The 22340-nt window shown below is 36.5% G+C and overlaps 2 protein-coding genes across 5 annotated transcripts in view; both read left to right on the top strand.

The window, feature by feature from the left end:
• The window catches only part of LOC123880467 (potassium voltage-gated channel subfamily H member 8-like), a 108901-nt gene extending 88117 nt beyond the window's left edge, over positions 1-20784 (top strand). Inside the window, exons 5-16 of one of the 4 annotated variants that reach the window (XM_045928625.1) lie at positions 135-319; positions 442-676; positions 1081-1244; positions 2605-2821; positions 3539-3718; positions 4837-5036; positions 7431-7680; positions 10056-10171; positions 13758-14044; positions 15065-15266; positions 15844-15990; positions 16592-20784. In XM_045928625.1, the coding sequence (XP_045784581.1) occupies positions 135-319; positions 442-676; positions 1081-1244; positions 2605-2821; positions 3539-3718; positions 4837-5036; positions 7431-7680; positions 10056-10171; positions 13758-14044; positions 15065-15266; positions 15844-15990; positions 16592-17065 (2657 nt within the window). In that variant the 3' untranslated portion in view covers positions 17066-20784. Of the gene's footprint in view, positions 1-71; positions 329-441; positions 677-1080; positions 1245-2604; positions 2822-3538; positions 3719-4836; positions 5037-7430; positions 7681-10055; positions 10172-13757; positions 14045-15064; positions 15267-15843; positions 15991-16591 lie in introns of all 4 variants that reach the window. The other 3 variants (XM_045928619.1, XM_045928613.1, XM_045928603.1) reach the window with 3 other exon arrangements.
• LOC123880616 lies at positions 11794-13577 on the top strand. The gene has a single exon (XM_045928819.1). The coding sequence runs from the start codon at positions 12355-12357 to the stop codon at positions 13099-13101; it is 747 nt and encodes a 248-aa protein (XP_045784775.1). The 5' UTR covers positions 11794-12354; the 3' UTR covers positions 13102-13577.
• Positions 20785-22340: the final 1556 nt, after the last annotated feature.

Raw genomic sequence — 22340 nt, 5'->3', positions numbered from 1 at the left:
TATTCGCAAGCATCGCGTATGAGAGCCTAAAAGGCACGGGTAAATAGTAACAGGGTGGTTTGTGCGTACAGGAGCCGCGGTGCGGCCTTCGGCTGGCGTGGTCACTCTAGCGTTATCCCCATTTGTACCCGCAGCGGCACTTTTGGGCGCCCGGTTTCGAGCTGAATCTAGTTGCCTACTTCCAGACCCGAATGGCAATCTTGACCCCGAAGCGCCCTCGCCCGCGAACATGGGCAGACGGCGCTCCAGGGCAGTTCTTTACCAGCTTTCAGGACATTATAAACCAGATAAGGCGAAGAGTAAATTAAAACTCAACAATGTTAGTAAGGTAACACAATGACACTAGAAAATAGATAATCGTAGCATAAAACATTTCAATCCATATACCATTTATTATACTTTTAATTATTTCAGTTAATTTTAACGCAATTACCATTTTAGAACCTTCTGCACTCATCCGATCCTCCGCTGCCCGAATACAAAACGTCGGCAATAAAAAAGTCAAGATTTATTATATCACATTATGGTGTTTTTAAAACCTTCTGGGACTGGCTGATCCTTATAGCCACATTTTACGTTGCTGTTGTGGTTCCTTATAATGCCAGTTTTGTTGATGAAGGCCACCCAAGAATTAGCGTTACGAGTGACGTCGTTGTAGAAGCTCTATTTATTATTGGTATGACATGCTTTTCTTCTATTACCTGTACTTAGTTACTACATATTTTTTGAAGTACCCTTTGAATAATGTACCTTCAGTAATCAGTCAGCGTTATATTAAATTTAACATGTTTGCCCTCCCATTCAACAGATTTGAGCTTAACCACGATTTTATCTGATGAAGTCATGAAAAACGAACTAAATAATAACTTGCAGTGGAAAAGGGAGGCATATCCCATTAGTTTTTAAGCATCATATCCTAGCTGTTTAAAGCTTGACGATGGTGATAACGTTCATAGTCATTATAATAACATGTGATGCCCATTTTTGCAAGATGGTCGTGATCATGGTCAAAAAAATGTTATATTTACGTCATGTAGACCAAACCCACAAAGTTTAGTTCAAATAACGCTATTTTTACAGATATTATGCTCAATTTCCGGACGACATTTGTAAGTAAGAAAGGAGAAGTAGTGTCCGATTCTAAAGCAATAGCCCTTAATTATATCCGGAGTTGGTTTGTCGTGGATCTCCTGGCCGCGCTTCCGTTTGACCTACTTTATGCTTCAGACGTATACAGCGGTGCGGTAAGTTCAGTTCCGACTAATTAATATAACCGCCTAGTCGTTAGAAATATAATTGCTTTAATTTCACCAGAGTAAAGGACCTTCAACTTACGAAACAAAAGAGCTGTTGTTGATCAGAGAAAAATTCACGAGCTGCTTAAGTTTCTAATTAAAAAATAATTATACGAGGTAACTTTTAAATAGGCATTATTTAATGCTTTGTAAATATTTAATGAAGAAATTAAACTATTATTTGCATCATGTTTGCATCACTTGATGACCTTTTTAACCCCCGACCCAAAAAGAGGGGTGTTATAAGTTTGACGTGTGTATCTGTGTATCTGTGTGTCTGTGTATCTGTGTATCTGTGTATCTGTGTATCTGTGTATCTGTGTATCTGTCTGTGGCACCGTAGCGCCTAAACTAATGAACCGATTTTAATTTAGTTTTTTTTGCTTGAAAGGTGGCTTGATCGAGAGTGTTCTTAGCTATAATCCAAGAAAATCGGTTCAGCCGTTTATGAGTTATCAGCTCTTTTCTAGTTTTCTTGTAGCAAAGAAGGTTAGATAACCGTTAGGTTCTTAATATTATGTCAATTGATAAATGTCAAGCTGTCAAGATGGACGTTGCCTAAATACATAATTATTTATTTGTAAATGATGTTTTGGAAAACTCAGATACTTTAGATCGTGAAAATCAGTTCAGCCGTTTGAAAGTTATCAGGTCTTTTCGGTCTTTTCTAGTTACTGTAACCTTCACTTGTCGGGGGTGTTATAAATTTTTAATTTACACTTGTGATGACAAGATATTTAGGTAGGTACTGTAAGGAGTTAGGTAGGTACAGACTACAGTACGCATTTACTATTTTTAAAATACTAGCTTATCTTAAAAAAGAAATATTTTACAATTATTACAGACATGAATTTTATTACAGGAGCTGTAATAAAATTATTGCGATATAATAATAATTTGTTTTTTTTTCTTTTTTATTCAGTCCACAAAACTGACTACAATTTAAAAAAAAATACAAGATGATACACGGACAAAGATACATGTACGCAATTATATCTCCTCGATGTGGACTCGGCATGCACTATTAAAATATTTAATTGTTGCTGATATATATACTATATTTTTTAAGGTTTTTACTTTTAGGTTCTTTGTTTTAATAATTTAGATTTTAGATATTCGGAATAACTTAACTCTAACATCAGTCTGATGTTCAAAAATAGCTCATATAGGTTTTTATTTTTTATGCTATATAATTACTATATAAATATAATATACAGACAATACATAGATACGATGTAACATTATCATCGTATAATATAATCGTTCATACATAGCAGTAGAGATTGTTGTAATATGATGATTATTTCAGGAGTCGACCCACGGGAATGTGCACCTTGTTAAATTAACTCGGTTATTACGACTCGCTCGTCTGCTGCAAAAGATGGACAGATATTCGCAGTACTCAGCCCTTATACTTACTCTATTGATGCTGTCTTTTAGCCTAGTAGCGCATTGGCTGGCTTGTATATGGTTCATAATAGCTGAAAAGGAGATTGACTACCATAGAAATGAAAGTTGGGACTTAGGTATGTTGTAGAACCTCTAAGTTTGTATTTTTCTGTCTGGATCCACTATGTTTATAATTTTTCTTCTAGTTTACACACTGTTTACATGGCTTTTACAATACCTATCTGTTATCGGTACTACAAAGCTACGTGTAATTTTTCTTAGATATAAAAACCGTTTGTAACTAATGGAAGAAAAATCGCCTCATCCAGCGCTCTTATCAATTGTTAAGCCGCTTTGTTCCTTTCTCCCGTAACATTATTTTACTTGTATTTTGCGGGAAAAGTTTTATATTCCAGATGCATTATAAGCTTTCTTATTGACATTTCTTGGAGCAAAAACCTTCATTTCTGGAACTTAATCTCTTCTTAGTCTATACTCTATATTATTTAAGTAGCATAGTTTATAATGTGCGTAGAAGTTGCCGTCGCGCCCTGTAATGAGACAGTTCCTTGTATAGCAAATAGTTTGGTGTGTCGTCGCCTTGCAGTTTTTCTTACTTTTTGTATCTAATTCGCAATAAACGGGTCTAACCGCGAAATTCAAATTTTATTTGGTTTCTCGCAATTTGTAAACTAATACCACAAAGTATGCTTTGGCGCAATTAGAATGCCATAAGCCTACTTTGTCGTATTAGTTAACAAATTGCGGAAAACCAAATTGAATTTGAATTTCGCGGAAAGACCCGTGTAGTTAGACTAAGCAAAAATTTTAAAATATAACTAATTGTCATTCAGGTTGGATCAATAACTTAGCGGACAGGTTGAAAGTGCCGATCGGCAACATATCGCACAGCGAAAGCTATGTAACAGCACTGTACTTCACTTGCTCGTCGCTCACCAGTGTTGGCTTTGGGAACGTGTCAGCAAACACTTTGCCTGAGAAAATTTTCAGCATACTCACTATGTTGGTTGGAGGTTGGAATCTTCTACTTTGCTTTGTTATATTTTTCTTTACTTACAACGAGTTGTGTATTTTAAATAAGATCTATGGGTGTAATATAACGATAAATAATTATTTGATTATACTAGTTGAATATTAGTAGGTAACGATATCCGCCATCAGCTGTTTTTGGGTGAAGTGATTTTAGGGTATATTTTCACCAAAGCGGAGCGGAGCGGAGAGGAGTTTTCAACCGCTTAAATTATTGAGAGTTGATGTGCAGACGTGACGTGACGTATCAAGTTATCTAACAATAATTTTAAGTGGTCCGTTGACACGTCTTCCGTCCGCTCGGCTTCAGTGGAACCGTATACCTACTTATGGGTGCGTTTACATTGAAGCGGAGCAAAGACGTGTTGAGTTAGACCAATTAAATTATTGAGGTCCGATTAATCTGATTGCTCTCTTCCTTTCCGCCGCAGTGGAAACAAATCCTTATGTGAAAGAGTAAATCCTAAAATTAAATAACATATAAATTCCCAGGATGAAAAACAATTTGTCAATATGAAAAAGATAAGAAACGGTTTCAGTTTCAGTCCACTTTTCAGAATTTATTACAAGCCTACCTTTTATTTAAGTAAAAATAACGTCAGATATAATTCGCGAAATACCTACGTCCCTTATTTCCTAGCAAAATGGCATGGGAGCAAAAGCTCACGTTGCGCCAATCAAAATGCCCGTCTATCAAACTCGAGAAGCGTACGTAGCTATTAAATTCCATACAATTTGATATAATATATTTTATTTTGCACTATTTAATACTCACGCGTATACCTACTACATTTTAAATATACCTATAAGAATAGACAGATGATGTAAAAATTACCTTGCTGTCTCATAAAGAGTATAATTAATCCATCTACCCAATAATAATATTATAATGATGGTCGTTCTGTGAAAACGATACTTTTTTTGTGGTAATTTTAGTTTTCAAAATGTATGTTACTATATACCATTTACCTATTTGTGATTTAGATGCAAAGCTCCCTAGTAAAATACAGTACAGTATCTCCCACCATCAAATCCCTATCGCTAAATGTAAATATAAAGTATTGCAGAACTAGCGATAAGAACTGCCTGAAATTTTTTGCAGCTTTAATGCACGCTGTAGTCTTCGGTAATGTGACCGCTATCATACAAAGGATGTACTCCCGTCGGTCGATGTACCAAAGCAAATGGCGGGATCTCAAAGACTTCCTAACGATCAACCAAATACCGAAAGAGCTGAAACAGCGTATGCAAGACTACTTCCAGACAATGTGGTCGCTCAACCATGGCATTGATATACACGAGGTATGTACTTAATTGAAGTTTCACGTTTCAGGCAATCTCCCAGACTGATCACTGAACCAAGAATTACATAGGGAGGTTTATTATATATCGTTTACTCTATCTATAGGTAGTTACTCTCTAGAACTTCTCACGAAAAATTCCATATAACGTTAACGTTTTAATATACCATTAGGTACCTATCCACTTGAATTTACGTAAGTACTTAAGACTTACTTTTACCTTTACAACCACTGAAAAAATCTCTACAACTAAAGGAAATTGTATGAAAGATTCGGAATCTTTTGGAGCCCGTTATAAAGAGCTAACTCCACCTATATAATATATCTATTGTATCTCAGTGTAAAATATTCGCTTCAAATCAATCATAGGATAGGTACTTTCGTGTTATTGTTGGTTTAATTTTCATTGGGACTTTGAAATAAATTGAAATAGCTTTTCTCGGCATTAAATCAGTATTTACTCATTAATTTTCCCCCGGGTATGACAGGTTACCGATGGAGTAACTGATATCTAACCCCCGGAATTTGTTAAAGCAAGGTTGTACCTAATAATAAATCGACGCCAATCTTGTTACACAAAACAAATTGATGAGCCTGTCCTTTTTGCAATTTATACAAATTTTTTTACAATTTTATCACAAGTGTAAATTAAAAATTTAAATCACCGTCGACAGGTCAAAGTTGCCATGTAATACCATACCATAACGTCATAATACCATTAAAAATAAAATATTTGCATTTGTATTTGTAGATGAAATCGAGTCCATAAGATAAAGGCTAAGTCAATGAAGACGTAAAACAGCAAATCTTCAGAAGTGTTCTTTGAATTACGTACGATATTTGTACATAACGTACGGGTCATTACGTCACGACAAAACGTTACGGTCTCTTTGAGAGGTTGTAGAGGAGGTCAAATGCTATAAAATGACCTCTAAACACCTACGGGCAAAAATGGCTCTTTTTTTAGTTATAGATCGTCAATTGTGTATAGTATTAAAAATTATTTCCCCGCTTCAAAAGTTTAAATAATATTTAAAAAAAACAAAAATTAAAAAAAAAACACCAAAATCGGAACTGTTTCTGAGAACTTTTGAATAAAAGGCTTCATTGACTCCACTAAATATAAATATCATTTAGATTACTGAGATCTTTACACCGGCTGAGAAAACAGCTGATAATCTTCAAATGGCTGAACAGATTTTCATCAAACTTAGCTAACAATCACCTTGATTATACAGACTTTCAAATAAAAGAAATCGCACTTAAATAGGTCCACCCATTTGAGTGCTATGATGTTACAGAAAGACAGACAGATAGACAGACACATACGTTAAATTTATGGCGGGGGTTAAAAATAGTAGATGCCGTTTTTCATAACTTTAAATGATTATTATGAGTGGAATATTGATTTTCATGAGTAGGTGATTATGAGTTTGATATATTATACCTATACCGACGCTGTTGCAACTTGCAGCAAGGTGAACTAGGTCACAGAGCTTAACTATGATTTTCAATTTTCATAAATATGAGGTGTTTAATAACACTGCTCTGCGTAATTTTCTGATGCAAAATAAATATTCGTCACTCCGTTATTCAGCAAAAGTCTCACTCGGCCTCATCTAAATTAAATGGCTCGGAAATATTTGCCGCTCAATTTAATCCGCCCACAATTTTTTTATGAAAAATAATATTACTCCACTAAACTGATAGCTTAAATTGTATTTTACTTTACTAATTTCATGCTAAATTCTTGACGAATTGTTCGAAATGTAGCTGAATAATTTAATAGAATGTAATCAAAGTTTTTGTCAAATAGATTGATGATCCATCCAACCGATTTTCGGATATTGTCTACAAGCTCTAGTATGGTAGGACAAGAGTGCCGTCACATAGTTAGCCATCTAGTGGCCGCTATAATAATATTATAGCGTCGACTGACACCACTGAAAAGTTGATCGCCTGGTTTTCCAGAGAGCATTTATCTGAGAGTAGTATATCCTTTGATTTACCTATACTTACTAATTTACAACTATGACGGCCCCGCTATTCTACGAAACCTGAACTTAGTTCTAAGTTCTACTAGCTAAGTTCTTAAGGTTAGTCGGTAACCTAACCTTAAGTTCTAGTTAAGTATAATAATAATTAAAAACTGAATAAACGGAGGATTTATTCCTCTCAATCCTAACTATTGGTATTTAAATGCACTTTTGGGCATTATTTACTAGGTGTGAAGGAGATCCTCTAAATTGTAGGTATGTATGTATATCCGTAGGCTGCAGTTATTGTCGGTTATCGGTAGCAAAAATATCGTTCAAATCGGTATATTTTGTCGGTAGGTATATATTTGTTTCTTGATATTTATGACCGAATTGTGAGTGATTTAATCCAATTGCAGACTCTAAAGGAATTCCCAGAAGAGCTACGGGGGGATGTTTCGTTACATTTGCACCGGGAGATATTATCTCTTCCGATATTCGAGACTGCATCCCAGGGTTGCCTCAAGCTATTATCACTGCATATCCGTAACAATTTTTGTGCCCCCGGGGAGTATTTGGTCCACAAAGGAGACGCGCTTACTTACATTCACTACATTTGCAACGGGTCCATGGAAGTTATGCAAAACGATATGGTAGTCGCTATCCTTGGTAAGTTGAAATTGATACAAATTATAAGCTGTTCCCACAAACGTTTTCAGTTTATTTTTATTTTTATAATCCTATGCTAAAATATCTAGTTCATCTAGTCAGCTTAGCTATTTACATCATCGTCATCGTTTTAAACCGACGAATTAATAAGCAACTACTTGTGATCTTTGAATCGAACGCAGAACTCTTATTAACCGACTTCCAAAAAAGGAGGAGGTTCTCAATTCGTCGGGATCTTTTTTTTTATTTTTTTTATTTTTTATGTATGTTCCCCGATTACTCAAAGACCCCTGGACCGATTTGGAAATTATTTTTTTTGTTTGAAAGGGTATACTGTGCAGGTGGTCCCATATAAATTTGGTGAAGATTTGATGAATATCTTCGGAGATGGAGAACAGAACTCCTCAATGGATAGGAGCAAATTGCTCGCGATCAGTGTAATAGCTTAGTAAACAGTAGGGTTTTAACTGGGCACAGCATATTATAGTACAGTGGGGCCACTAAAAATTGTGAAATAAAAAATTTTCAAAAGAAAAATAAAACCGACTTCAAAAACGACAAACACTAAAAAGTAAAAAATAACTTTTGTTTAGCTACACGTGTAATACACCTAGGTATGAAGTCGGGCGAGCTTCACTCTTGGATTTCTAATTTTGTTTTAATATGCTCGCTCGACTTCATACCTAGGTGCATTACACGTGTAGCTAAACAAAAGTTATTTCATAACTCTAGACCGTTGGGATCAAGTATTTTGCAAGTTTTCAGTAGTACTCTATTATTAAAGTGACCCAAACAATTACAGGCCAATTTCAATTTTGCCAACACTGAGCAAGATATTTGAGAAAATCATGCTCAACCAACTGCTTCAGCATTTCAATTTAAATAAGCTACTCCATTCTGAACAGTATGGCTTCACTAAAGGTCGATCAACAACCGACGCGGCCGCAATGCTGTTAAAGCATATATTCAATGCGTGGGAGGGGTCACAGAATGCCATTGGTATTTTCTGTGATTTATCCAAGGCATTTGATTGCGTTGAGCACGAGACTCTTTTAGTTAAATTGAGCCACTATGGAATCAAAGACACTGCGCTTGGTCTCATTGCGTCCTATCTTAGTGATCGTATTCAAACAGTATGTGTGAATGATGTGAAGTCATCCGGATCAGCCTCACTAATGGGTGTTCCTCAAGGCTCTATTCTAGGTCCTTTCATGTTCTTAGTATACATAAACGATTTACCATATGTAGTCCAAAATATTTGCGATATCGTACTATTTGCTGACGATACGTCTTTGATTTTTAAAGTCGATAGAAATAAGGACAATTTTGACGATATAAATGGTGCCATATCTCAGGTAACTCACTGGTTTACTGTAAATAATCTACTTTTAAATGCAAAAAAAACTAAGTGTATTGAATTCGCACTGCCCAATACCAAGAACACAAGTAACATTAATTTAATGATAAATAATGATATTTTGAAAATAGAAGAGACTACTACATTTTTGGGGATAACCTTAGATGCGAAGCTGCAATGGGGCACCCATATATCAACTCTTGCTGGCAAACTAAGCTCTGCTGCTTACGCGGTTAGAAAGATTCGACAATTAACTGACGTGGAGACCGCAAAGATAGTATATTTTGCTTATTTTCATAGTATTATGTCTTATGGAATCTTAATATGGGGTAGAGCGGCAGATATTGGGAGAATTTTTGTATTACAGAAAAGGGCAATACGCGCAATTTATAACTTAAAACCACGCGATTCACTTCGAGAAAAATTTAAGGAAATAGGTATCCTTACCGTAGCCTCTCAATATATTTACAACAACATAATTTTTGTAAGACAAAATATTCTTAGTTACAAGAGGGTTGGCGATCTACACAACAGGCTGACTAGACACCGTAACAGGCTTGCGACTCCTACGCTCCGTCTCAGGAAGGTCCAAAAGTCATTTGTGGGAATGGGTATAATCTTCTATAACAAAATTCCTCAGTCAATTTTGGACTTGCCTTTACACAGGTTCAAAAAATCTATTAAAAATATGCTCCTGAGAAAAGCATATTATACTATCGAAGATTATGTAAATGATAAAAAAGCGTGGATTTGAACTTCGATTCGCTCCAGCAATGCGCAGGACTTCAATTGCTTTTATACATGGCATAATATTGTATATCAAATCTTTGAAAAGAGCAACCGCCGAGTTTCTTGCTGGTTCTTCTCGGTAGGAAAGGCATTCCGAACCAGTGGTAGATGCTTTTGACGATTCGAAAGAACTTGTAAAAGTCTAATTGAATAAAAACATTTTGAATTTGAATTTGAATTTGAATTATCAAGTTTATTACCTTGTGGTGTACAAAAATGTTTTTCACAGGGAAGGGTGATTTGGTCGGATGTGATATGAATGCCCACTTACAAGCGCACAATGGAACGGGCACTTCGCAGCCAAATAACCCTGACGTAGTAGTAAAATCGAGCAGCGATGTGAAGGTGGGTAAAATATTTTTCAACAGGCTTTTAGTATCTACGTCAAAATATTTTTACACTAGTGCGCGATTCGTAGGCTAATAAGTAATAACAATATGCGGTAATAGTTTATTGCCCAATGGTGGTAAAATTCTACTTTATAGTTGTAATAGCAGTGAAGTAATAATCATTTTACGAGCAAACGTATGTATTGTAAATAATAAATAAAATTCAGAGAGCTCTATAAAGATCTTCTCGGCTCAGTGAGTGTTCATCAGCCTGGCTATTCAAAGAGATAACTCCGCCAGCATTTTAAACACTTTGTTACCTACTTTGGAAAATTATAAAACCAATAAAATAAGATTAATAGAATAAGATTTTGTATCATACAAACACATTCCTATTTGGATTAATGTAGGTCAGTTTTTTTTTTACTTTTTAATTTGTTACGAGACATACTAAGAAAATAGACTGATTAGATTTTTTAAATTTAGCGTTTTGGTATGATGCCGTGTAGAAACCAAAGGTTTAGTAAAAACTGCCATACCCCTTCCAGGTTAGCCCACTTCCATCATAGACTGCATCATCAAAGTACCACTAGGTAAGATTGCAGTCAAGGCTACCTGGTTTCTGAATAAAAAAACTACCTAATAATATTTATTACTCCTATACTTGATACGCGTAGAGCCCAGTTTTTTGAAACTGATAGGCCGGGTTCCCACTATGCCGGACCGGCAGATCTCCCGGTCCGGTAAAATTGCCGGAAGGCCTAGTGGCGGTACAAATTGTATGAAGCTATTCACATGATCCCGAGTCTGGCTTTTTCGCCGAGCCCGGCATTTTTACCGAGCGTTTTGTCACTACAAAATGCCGGCAAAATCACCGGACCGGAATAATGTGAACCAGTTCGACCCGCGTTCCCCGCCCCGCCCGTGTTCCCCGCCCCGCCCGTTCTCCCCGCACTTCATTCGGCTCGCATTTTCTGAGTAAAGTAGACGTGTAGCATGAGCGACATACAAATAGAAACTTTAATTACGCTTGTCCAAGAGAGACCTGTTCTGTGGGACAAGACCGAAGATGTCTATAAAGACAAAAACTTAAAGTTAGCAGCATGGCGTGAAGTATGTTTAATACTGAAACCAAACTTCGATGAACTGGAAAAAAAAAGAAAGAAAACAGTACGGTGAGTTTTTTAAATATTTTTATTGATAAAAATGCATTCACAAATTTTAATTTATAGCTGCTGCCTGCCACGGAACGGAACCAATATCCGAAACAAAATAATTAGTAAATGCTGTCCGTATAGCATTGGCATTAGGGCCACCTCGAGTCGACCCATTTCGATCCACGGGTCTCGTTTCTTGTTCTTGTCCATTTTCTATATTTTGGTAACTTTCAAAATTTATACCGTCTTTTTCTCTAACAAAATTATGTAAGACTGTACAAGCTTTAATTACTTTAATTGCTGTGTCTACGTTCAGATCTATAGGCCGATGGAGTATTCGCCACTTATTTGCTAGAATACCAAAAGCGCACTCAACGTACCTTCGTGCTCGACTTAATCTATAGTTAAAAATCTTTTTATCATTATTCAAATGTGTGTGTGTGTGTGTGTGTGTGTGTGTGTGTGTGTGTGTGTCATATGGACGTAGGAGATTAGGTGTTAAAGCAAAGCCTTCATCGCCAACTAGTATAAACGGTAATTCCTCGTGCATGTTTGTATGAAGTGGTCGAGGCTTTGGTACATATAAAGTACCATCATTGATTTTTTTCCAAAATATACTATCCTTTAATATAGTGGAATCGCATTCCTTGCCATACGAGCCCACACTGATAAAAATAAATCGGTACTCTGAATCGACAATTGCCATTAATACAAAAGAATAATATTCCTTGTAATTAAAGAACATAGAACCACTCTTGGCTGGCTTCAAAATTCTAATATGTTTGCCATCTACTGCTCCAATACAGTGAGGAAAGTTGGCTTTTCTTTCGAATCTTAAAGCGATGTCCTCCCATTCTCTCTCAGTATCAGGCAGCTTAAGAAAATCTGTCTGTAGGCTTTCCCAAATGACGTTGCTCATTTCTTTTATTATTTTACTTATTGTCGAAACGCCTACTCTGTATGAGTAATGTATTTCTTTGAATGAACATCCTGAAGCTAAATATCTGAAAAAAGTATATTTTGTTACTACATATTACATTATATGTCACCAATAAATAAATTCAATTCTGATATTTTTTTATTTATTTCAGGAAAACTGGTTTCAACTAAATGGAATAATATACGAGATTCATGGCTTAAGACGGTGAAAAAACAAAAAGATGAGTCTAAATCTGGATCTTCGGCCAAAAAGACACGAAATTATTTATATCACGAGCAATTAATGTTTTTGAAAAAGGTCTCCGAACCTCGACCGCCTCATGAGTCGGGTTCAAAAAAAGCAAGAACCGAGACTGAAGTAGGCATGGAATCAGATTTTCGTTCATCTTTAATTAAAGATAAAAGAACAATTGATAATAAAGAAGTAAATGAGAAGATGTCAAAGTTTTTGGATTCCAGAATGAACCCAGAAAAAGAAAACCATCATCTTTCTTTTTTCAAAGGCATTATACCAGTCTTGAACACTTTAACTATCGAAGAGACTTTAGAATTTCAAGCCAGCGTCCTGACAATGTTGCAAAAAATTAAAAGTAGGAATTATGAGAGAGAGAATTACGGACATTGGCGTCATTATAATCAGATGACCGGACCAGATCAGTATACTCGCTCTGGATACTACACACATCCTAATCAACAGGCGACACCTACGCAAGATCAACACTCTGGATACTCTACAACACCTATACCATCAACTTCTTCCCAAATTCCAGTGAATCCAGTTTCGCCAACAGCATCTACTCATTCCATATACTCCCAAGAGTCAGAATATTTAGATTTTGAAGGGTTTTAAATTTGAGTACAAATAAATACTTAAGTGACTAATTTGCATTTTTAATTAATAATTATTTATTGTCAAAAGAACACACACACACACTTTACCTTAAACAAATGGCCAATCTTTGTTCTGGGCAAATACATTCTCTAAAACTTGTATTTCGTACTCTTATGCCTGGTGAAAGTCGTCCCAGTAAATCGTCAAAAGTGGTTGTTGTCATTCGAAAATAATTGAAGAACTTTGATCCGTCACTTCTAAGTTCACCCATCAATGTTTCAAATGTCCCTAGTGTAAATCTTTCCCGTAAAATAGGATGTACCCAATACTTTCTTCTTTTATTTTGCCTTCTGTACCACCACCACCACAACACAACAATTTCGTCGTCCATTGTGGGCACAGGTCCAAATTCAACTGAGGTGCTTTAAATGTGAACACTCTGTCCGGTGTCCGGTTTCCGGCAGATCTGCCGGTCCGGCATAGTGGGAACCCGGCCATACGAAACGTGGCGTCGCTACGCTTTCCGTAGACTCGCTACGGCGCGGCGGGTACGAATTGCGGAATCAACCCACGTACAAAAATCAATCAATTATTTATTATTGGTTGATACGTATGACGTTTACCCAGACTCGGATTTTTTTACTGAAGTAATCATATCCTATACTCCTTTACAGGCTTTAACTTACTGTGATTTAAAAAGTATAAATATGATCGGGCTTGCTGAAGTATTACGACTGTACCCTGAGTATCAACAGGTGTTTATGCACGACATACAACACGATCTCACATACAATTTAAGAGAGGGCTACGAGGCCGAACAGGAATCTGATGGGAATGGACACCCGTCGCTGACCCTACCGTCTATTTCAGAAGATGACGAAAATGCTGCCGAAGAACATGCACTGTCCCCAAAAAAGCCTTTATTATCTAGTACGAATAGTCCACGACATGCAAAATTTAGGTAGGAAAATCATTAATATTTTATGCTTAGTAGTCTATTTACGGTAAGCGCAGTGTGGGACGACCTCCTGCCCGCTGGACCGATGACCTGAAGAAGGTGGCGGGGAGCGGGTGGATGAGGAAGGCGGAGGGCCGTGTTTGGTGGCGCGCTCTTGGAAAGGCCTGTCCAGCAGTGGACGCATACAGGCTGATGGATGGATGGAGTCTATTTACAATATTTTGGCTGGGTACGCCTAGTGGCGAGTAAAGGGTTCGATTTCAGGATAGGAATTAGGTAGGTAATTTTTACTGACAGGTCATAAATCATAATGAAAATAAGCATTGAATTATTTAACTATGGTAAGCTGAGCTTTTACACCTACCGCGATCATCTGTACGTCTTAAGGTGTATTTATTTGTCTTTTTATCCGGTTTGTGAGGCTACAAGTTTTCCTAGAAACTGACCTTCGAACGAGGCGCTCAGCCTCATTAATTATTATTATTTAAACTCTTAGATGACATTACTCTTATAATGTAGAGCTGCGTGATTGGACTCCAGTTAAAATAATGACGAGTAACACCTACCTACATTTATTTACATGGTTTATTTTTGCACATTATATTTACATAACACAATACTTAGTTATATTCTGTGATACTGATGTAAGTTGTAAAGGGAATGAGGCTCATGATGAGAGGCGAGAACAGCAGGAATGTTCGAAGAAGTTTGTTTCTTAAATCTGCTGCGAGTAGAGATGATATGCCTCTACAATAATGTAATTAGTAGTTAGAGTCTGGCTAATGAAAGATGAGACCCGAATCGCCCGGCAAATTTCAAAAAATCAGAGGGCATCCCCAAAATTATAGTGAAAAAAATTTAAATAACTCAATTTGATACTTGCAATTATCTAATTTTTTTTTAAACTTAATTCAGAGCATATTAATGTTTTCACACATAGTGTCATCTTTCATTAGCCAAACTGTACACAAAAATCTCCTGAGCTCATTTTAGAATGTAAATGAGAAATCTTTATTATTCTAGGTCAGATGGAACACAACGCCTTACCCATAAAGAATTACGAGAGAGAATCGAAAGACAGCGCTCCGTAGCAACACCCAAGATAACTCGAGCTGACTCTTTGGAAGGCCTAAATTTAGAAATGCATAATACTCGCTCCTCAGTGGACAGGCTCGACACACAAGTGTCCAGCTTACATCACGACGTCGCCGCTCTTAGTATAGAGGCAAGTAACAGAAATTTCAAAAATCGATATCGAATAAAACAATTGATATCAAAACAATAAAACAATTTATCAATTGAAACGAATAAGTAAAGTTTCAGAAGTGTTTGTCAGTGATTTCGAAATAACTGCCTTTCATTAAACTCACATGAATTAGACCAACCAAGAATTGGACTAACCACAAAGAGAATTGGACCGATTGCGCCTAAATAGTTTCACGACATATTTCTAAAATCCAAAACACCCATTATGTCTATACATTCCAGTCTATATTATCTTCCACACAAATTAATTAAATTCAAGTACCAGCTGTATTTCAATAAGCAATAAGCACATACCGAGGTTGTTTCAACGTTACGTAATCATGTACCTATTTTTAAAAAAATTGTGTGTCTGTTCGTCCGGGTTGATCTTCGAAACAGCTAAGCCGATTTTAACATTTGCGCGGGTTGGTAGAGGACTATGCGTTCTTCGTATCCCAGGAAAACAAAGGTTGATATGGGATTTTTAAAAACCTTAATTCACACGCACGCTTTCGTACCAGAACTCATGTGCCGGAACCATGGATTTTTTTCCACAGGTTCGAAATGCAATTCAAGCTTTACAAGAAATGACGGGTCCGGTATGGCACGCTGCTCACTCGAATCCTAATCTGCAATGGAACTCTCCACCTAACCAACTGGCACGAAGTTGCAGCCATCCACCGGACGTTTTCTGCTGGGATCAGGTATTTATTGCAGTATTATGACCACCACTTTTGTAAATTTTTCCATGTGGAGTTTCGTTATAAATAAAATAAATAAATAACTAAATCATAATTTATTTTAGACCATCTTATACTTACAACGGATTTGAATCTGAACCTTGAGGCCCGGTTTCCATTAAGCGAATTGAAAAATTGGTACAGAAATAGCTTGTATCCCGGAAATGTCAGTTTATACCGGAAAATCAAAGAGTTCCCTCAGGATTTTCAAAAAACCTTAAACTACGCGGTCGAAGTCTCGAACATCATCTAGTACCTACCTACTTAGTAGGTACCATAAATGCAAAAATGTCTGTTTGTTGCCTTTTCACGCCTAAGCTGCTGGATCGATTCCGACATTTGCCAAGGCGATAGTTTGTGTCTGGAGACGGATATAGAATACTTTTATCCCCGAAAAATCAGAGATAAAATTTTCTAAACCTAAATTCGTATGGACGAAGTCCCGGGCATCAGTTATTTGCTACTACTTATTTACGTAACGTTACATTCTTCTTAGCTGTAACGACCTTTGCAATGTTTAAATGTATTTCAGTGCTCATATAATAATTTCTTGGTATTTCTGCAGCAAGAGCGGTCGGTTAGTCCTGATCGGCCGAAAATAAATCGAAGCACACAAACTGAACCATTCCTACATTGTGTTACCCAGTACATAATGGAGCACCCTGCAACTGTGATGCTCCTTCTGGGCCTAGACCCAATGGCCAATTTGGCGCCAGTCATACAACCAACTGTCGAGTACTACGATACGAGAAATCGTCGGCCAAGCGGCCTCGAGCAGATCATCGAGTCGGAGAATGGGAGTCAAACTCCATCTAGCTCGGCCAGCGATAAGCCCGAACTGACGAGGAGCCCCAGTGGAAGTGCTAAAGATCTCGACCTTCAGCCAGAAGTTAAAAGGTTATTAGAAAAAGACAAAAGTGCCAGTTTGAAAAGAAATAGATACTCTGCTAGTGATCTCTATGATGTGAACGAACGATTGTTACCAACAAAGACCTCGCATCCGAGCACTTACAGTCTTAAAAATAATATTAACAGTTAAGTGATCATAATTCCAATCTGCTCATTAGTCAATAGTTTCAAGTGGACTCTGTGTTATTAATATTACTTACTTTGAAGTCAATGGGCACTCGTCTGTCGCTTAAGGTGGATCCACACCTGCGCTCGCGCACGAACCATGCACATAGCATCATAATAATATAACGTGGACGTGTCAACGTACGTGTGGTTTGCGAGCGGTTTGCGTACATGTTGCACAAGTTGCACACGTTCTTGAGTTTTTGGGAGTGAGTACAAACAGCGTGTCAATAGATATGTTCGATGCGCTTTGTCTGCATGGTTCGTGCGCATACGCAAGTGTGGATCCACCTTTATAGACCGAATAAAAAATATCCTTTAAAACGGTGTTGCTTTATCAACGAATCATATGTTGGGTAACTACTAATACATATTAATTATGTACATATCAATATATTTATGTAAATGACTTCATTGTTAGTTTAGTATTACCTAGTTACTTACTGATTTATCTAGTCACTTGAGTAGTAATTAAGAGAGAGTTGATGATATGAGTGCATATCTCAAATATATCCTGCAAATTGCAATATCGACATATTAATAATATTATATTATCATGATTTTATTGGTTTTAGATAAATCATTGAAGTCCTTTTCTGTATTTTTCATAATAATATAGTTCTTGAAAAGGGCGAAGAAACAAAATATATTTTTATATACCTATACTTTTCTTGAAAACTAAATTTTCCCGAAAGATGTGCCAAATTTTTTATGTAACTTTATTACTTGTAAAAGTAGTACCTATTCCTCTAGTACCTTGGGACCTTTTATGGTAAAATTGTGTTTTAAATTCTATTTTAGACTCCGTGATTTTGAAACAATATACTTACCTAAAAGTACCTCCTTCTCCGAGAAGCTTATTAATTTATAATAATCAACACTTTAGAAAAAAGAACTAAATAAGTATTTGTATTCTTGGATCGTCGAAGCAGAAATCGTAATTATAGAAATTTTTACAGTTTAAGAATTTAACTTTTACTTTGAATTTAATGAATATAACTACCTACTTAAATATTTAAAAAAAATTGGCTATAGTAATTTTTTGAAATATAGGCTGAATAAACTAAGAAAATCATTACCTACCTATAAGAATTAATGCGTTTATGTGCCAAAATAATAAAAATATTATGATAGTTGTTAAAAATGATGTGAAAATTTTCCCTAGGTGTATGGTGGTACTGTTAGATTGGATTTGATCTCAAATTAGTCTTACACAGTAGATATACCTACCAAGCCTTATCCATTAAAAACATAACATTTTATTTTTTAGATTCTTTATTATTATTTTTAATGTTTTCACTGAGCGACGAAGTAATTCTAGTTTATTACTTCAGTCTAGCCACTTAAATGGTTACACGAAAAATAATCTAGTAATTATGTAAAACAATACATTTAAGCAATATTAATTACGTTAACGTTTAATTAGAAATATCATGTAATGCCATTTTCTACTTTCCACATCTCCGAACCCTTAAAACATTTTCCATTAACATAAAAATCCAAAGATACACAGTTCCTTAAGTAACTCTGAGCTCTTAAGCGTGGTACACACTAGCGAGCTGTAACTGTTGCACGTTACTGTTACTAAAAAAACATTGTTTGTATAACTATACTAATATGTGGAACTCGCGAGCCGAGCCGGCCGGCGGTGATTGTCGGTTTTTGCCTCAAATCAAAGGACGCTTGCAGACTGCAGTGCGGAGGTCAGTTTGACGTAACGGTTACTATACCAATAATAATAAATAAAATTATTATTGTTGACATCGTGTATATACGAGAATCTTGTTACTTTATCTGTATGGTTAACGCACAACAGACGGAAACGTTTAAGTGCGGAAACCAGCCCAGAGAGAAGAAGATCTGTATGGTTACTGTTACAACTCGCTAATGTATATTCAGCTTTATAAGGTTTCGACATTTACACGAGAATCAACTAGACTTCAAGTCTAGTGTTCTTTTTTGAGGCAGTTATTTACCTTACTTCTGACTGTGGCGTCTTTGTGTGTGATTTGTGTAACTGTGTATCTTGTTTCTTTGACTGGACGCTCATTGACTACTATATGAAATTATATAGTGACCTGAGTGATCGCTTGATTTCAGCATCTGACCGTCTGATTTTCAGCATCGTATCTTCTATCGGACGTACGAATGGAAGCATTAAGACTATTACCCGTATTAGAGAAGCTTGAGCTTCTTCGTAAGAAGCATGGCTGTTAAAGGTTAGGCGCTCCGGCGATAGAAGCCAACGTGCGTCCAGTTTTAGTGTACCTAAGTACCTATATCTAAAAAATAATTTTGTTAGTTCAATTAAATTTATTCAAGTGAGTGTTATAGTAAAAGCGAAACGGAAGCGAGGTAATAAAATGTTCATGGAAACTGGGACGCAGTTCAATTGAAAATAAATGTTCGCGGTTCGTTTCCGTCAGATTATTACGGTTCTCTTCATACCTAAGTACTTACTCATGGCTCGAGAGAGCGTAGATTTTTTTTAGGAGGTGCTTCATAAAAGCTGAAAAGTAAGGTTGTTATTGACGAACAAGATCTGCCAGCTGAATTCGTGGTTGGTTCACACATATAGAATTTTATGTCTAATTGCCACCAATTTCGTGATTCGACGCCAGCTCTCTAATACTGAAGTAAATTTCAGATGATTATAGAAATCTGACTTGAGACATCCAGGAAGCGTCAGAAGCGGACATCGATTCGATCCGGCTAAATTCTACGTGGTCTTAAGCAGAGTGCCTCCAATTTTTCTTTCATTCTTATTACAGTATTCAAACAAATCGTTATAATAAGCGGCTAGCCTAAATACGCTTGCTGTTTCAACAGAATCGGCTACCACCAATCCAGCTGACAGGTCTTGTGCAACAAACACGCAACGCAAAAAAAACTAGTACATTCAAAACTTACAGCTTAGCACCTCCACAAAATTCACCACGGGCTCTCGAACCACTAATTCATAGTTACTGTAACACTGGCTGAAATCAAAGTGAGACATAAATTGCATGTGTATTTCTCGCGAAAGGTAGTTAAAAAGTCTATGATAATAATCAATAAGGTGTATTATCATAGTAGCTGCTATGTACACATTGCACATTATAGCGGATAATCTTCTTCAGTTCTCTGTTAGTCTAGAGTTGCTTTTCATAGTGGCAAAGCAGACTTCTAACTTCACCTGAGTTAAGAAAAGCTATTAGAACCTACTATGCAAGAAATACCAAGTAGGTAGGTACTGCCCCGCAAAATACTCTGAATTTCAACGTCTAAATGAGTCTATCTTTTATTTCCTTGGTAAGTAAGTACTCAGCGAAGATTTAACTGAATGTGTACAATGTACATATCTGGTAGTTACTGTGCTAATTCACCTTAGAAGAACGGAAACGCTTACTAGAATAAATGACTTATTAAACATGTGTGTACGTACGGTGTACCTACGTTATACTCTGTATAGAGAATGTGATATGAGGAAATATAACACGTGCAGTGCCTAAATTATTCTTATTTATTTAAATAATAAAATACTTGAGATTTTATTGTAATCTTAAAGTCAGTAGAGGCGCACAATGTAAGATAAAAATATTGTGCGTGTTAAGCTAATATTTTTTGTATATAGACGTTATAAATTGATCTTTCTCTTGTAGTACAAAATTAGTTTGGTAAATTAAATAAAGACAAATTGATGTTGCATATGTTTTATTTTCTTTATTCGAGTTTTTTGCAGCTTAAGCAAATTTAGAGAGCCTAATTAGGTATAGTTCTCAAACAGAGCAGCCGCCACGAAAGAGCTATTAAATATTTTTTCTGATGTACATAACGATGCTCGTAGGGATTGATTTCATGAGGTTGGATTGACCTCTTTGATCCTAATGGTAAGTAAGTGCTGTGGTTATAAATAGGTGGTCCCTGATCTGATCTGATGGAGGCTTCGGCCTTAGGTAGTTATCTAGGGCTGACAACTACGTGCCACTGTCGACTTAGTGTTCAAATACGATGCCGCGTAAAGACCGATTAGAGGTAGGTATTTAGGATCGTACCTAGGGCATTTAATGAAAACTGTAGGTATACCCCTTCCAAATTAGTCCGCTTCCATTTTAGAACGCATCGTTACTCCATGGATTTATTGTCAATGGCTAACTAGTCTCCAAATAAAAAATCGGTCAAGTGCGAGTCGAACTGGCGCACGAAGGGTTCCGTACCATCGCACAAGAAATAACACTTTTTTATTTATTTTTAAATTTCATGGCAGCCATTTGGAAATTTTTGTTATTTGTTATTATAGCGATAATAGAAATACATATTCTGTGAAAATTTCAACTCTCTTAGTAGCTACCCTATTATGGTTCACAAGGTACAGTCCGCTGACAGAGAGAAGGGAACCCTGGTGTAGGGAGGTAATAGTTGTAACTTTCCTAAAAGTTTTGATGGAAAATACCTACTTTACAGTCTTAGCCATGCCATTCATTTTTATTTCTTTCACTAAGCGGAGAGAGAGACGATCATTATGTCTTCTCAGAAAAACAAAAGGGTCCATTACTCTGTCTCTGAACAAAACTTTTTCAAGTCATTGGTTTTATGACAGTTTTAGCAACAGTCAAAAATCGATATAAAACGAAGATTAGGACTTTTGTTCTTATTTGCTACCAGAAAGGTAGGTAAGTTTAGGTATACAAACACGAGCACCTAGAGAGAATACCTACTTAGTTACTTAGTCATATTACATCAACATCAACTCATTACCGCATGCGGCATCGAGCATGTTCGCCGAGGCGGGAATGCCCGATTTCTTTGCTGTTATCAGGACGCGGATATCTTCCTTCTGGGAAAGATTGCGTGGCTCTGATAACAGCATCCTCCAGGTGGTAGGCCAGGACCTACGCAGTCCAATGATAGCACATTGGAGGTTGATGCATCGAGATTCAAACAGAAAATAGCTCAAAATTGCTCACCTCCAGTGTGCTATTTTGAATTTAATCTAAATAATGTTAATATTATTATAAATTATTATTTCATTTTTGTATATTTTTTTGGGTTTTTACCCTAAATAAAGAAAATTATTATTATTATTATTATTATTATTACCGGCTCACTACTGAGGACAGCTCGCCTCTCAGAAAGCGTATCATTTGGCCAGCCCATAGTTGACCACGTTGGCCAGGTACGGATTGGCAGACTTCACACACCTTTGATAACAATATTATGAATCTCTCAGGCATTAAGGTTTCCTCGAGATGTTTTTCTTC

Source organism: Maniola jurtina, chromosome 3 (genome assembly GCF_905333055.1).
Source record: "Maniola jurtina chromosome 3, ilManJurt1.1, whole genome shotgun sequence".
Taxonomy (NCBI): Eukaryota; Metazoa; Arthropoda; class Insecta; order Lepidoptera; family Nymphalidae; genus Maniola; species Maniola jurtina.
The sequence above is the reverse complement of the archived record's forward strand: the minus strand, read 5'-3'. Positions and strand labels throughout refer to the sequence as shown.

Excerpts from the sequence above, each read along its gene's own strand:
- LOC123880616 (XM_045928819.1), top strand. The coding sequence starts at position 12,355 with ATGTCACCAATAAATAAATTCAATTCTGATATTTTTTTATTTATTTCA.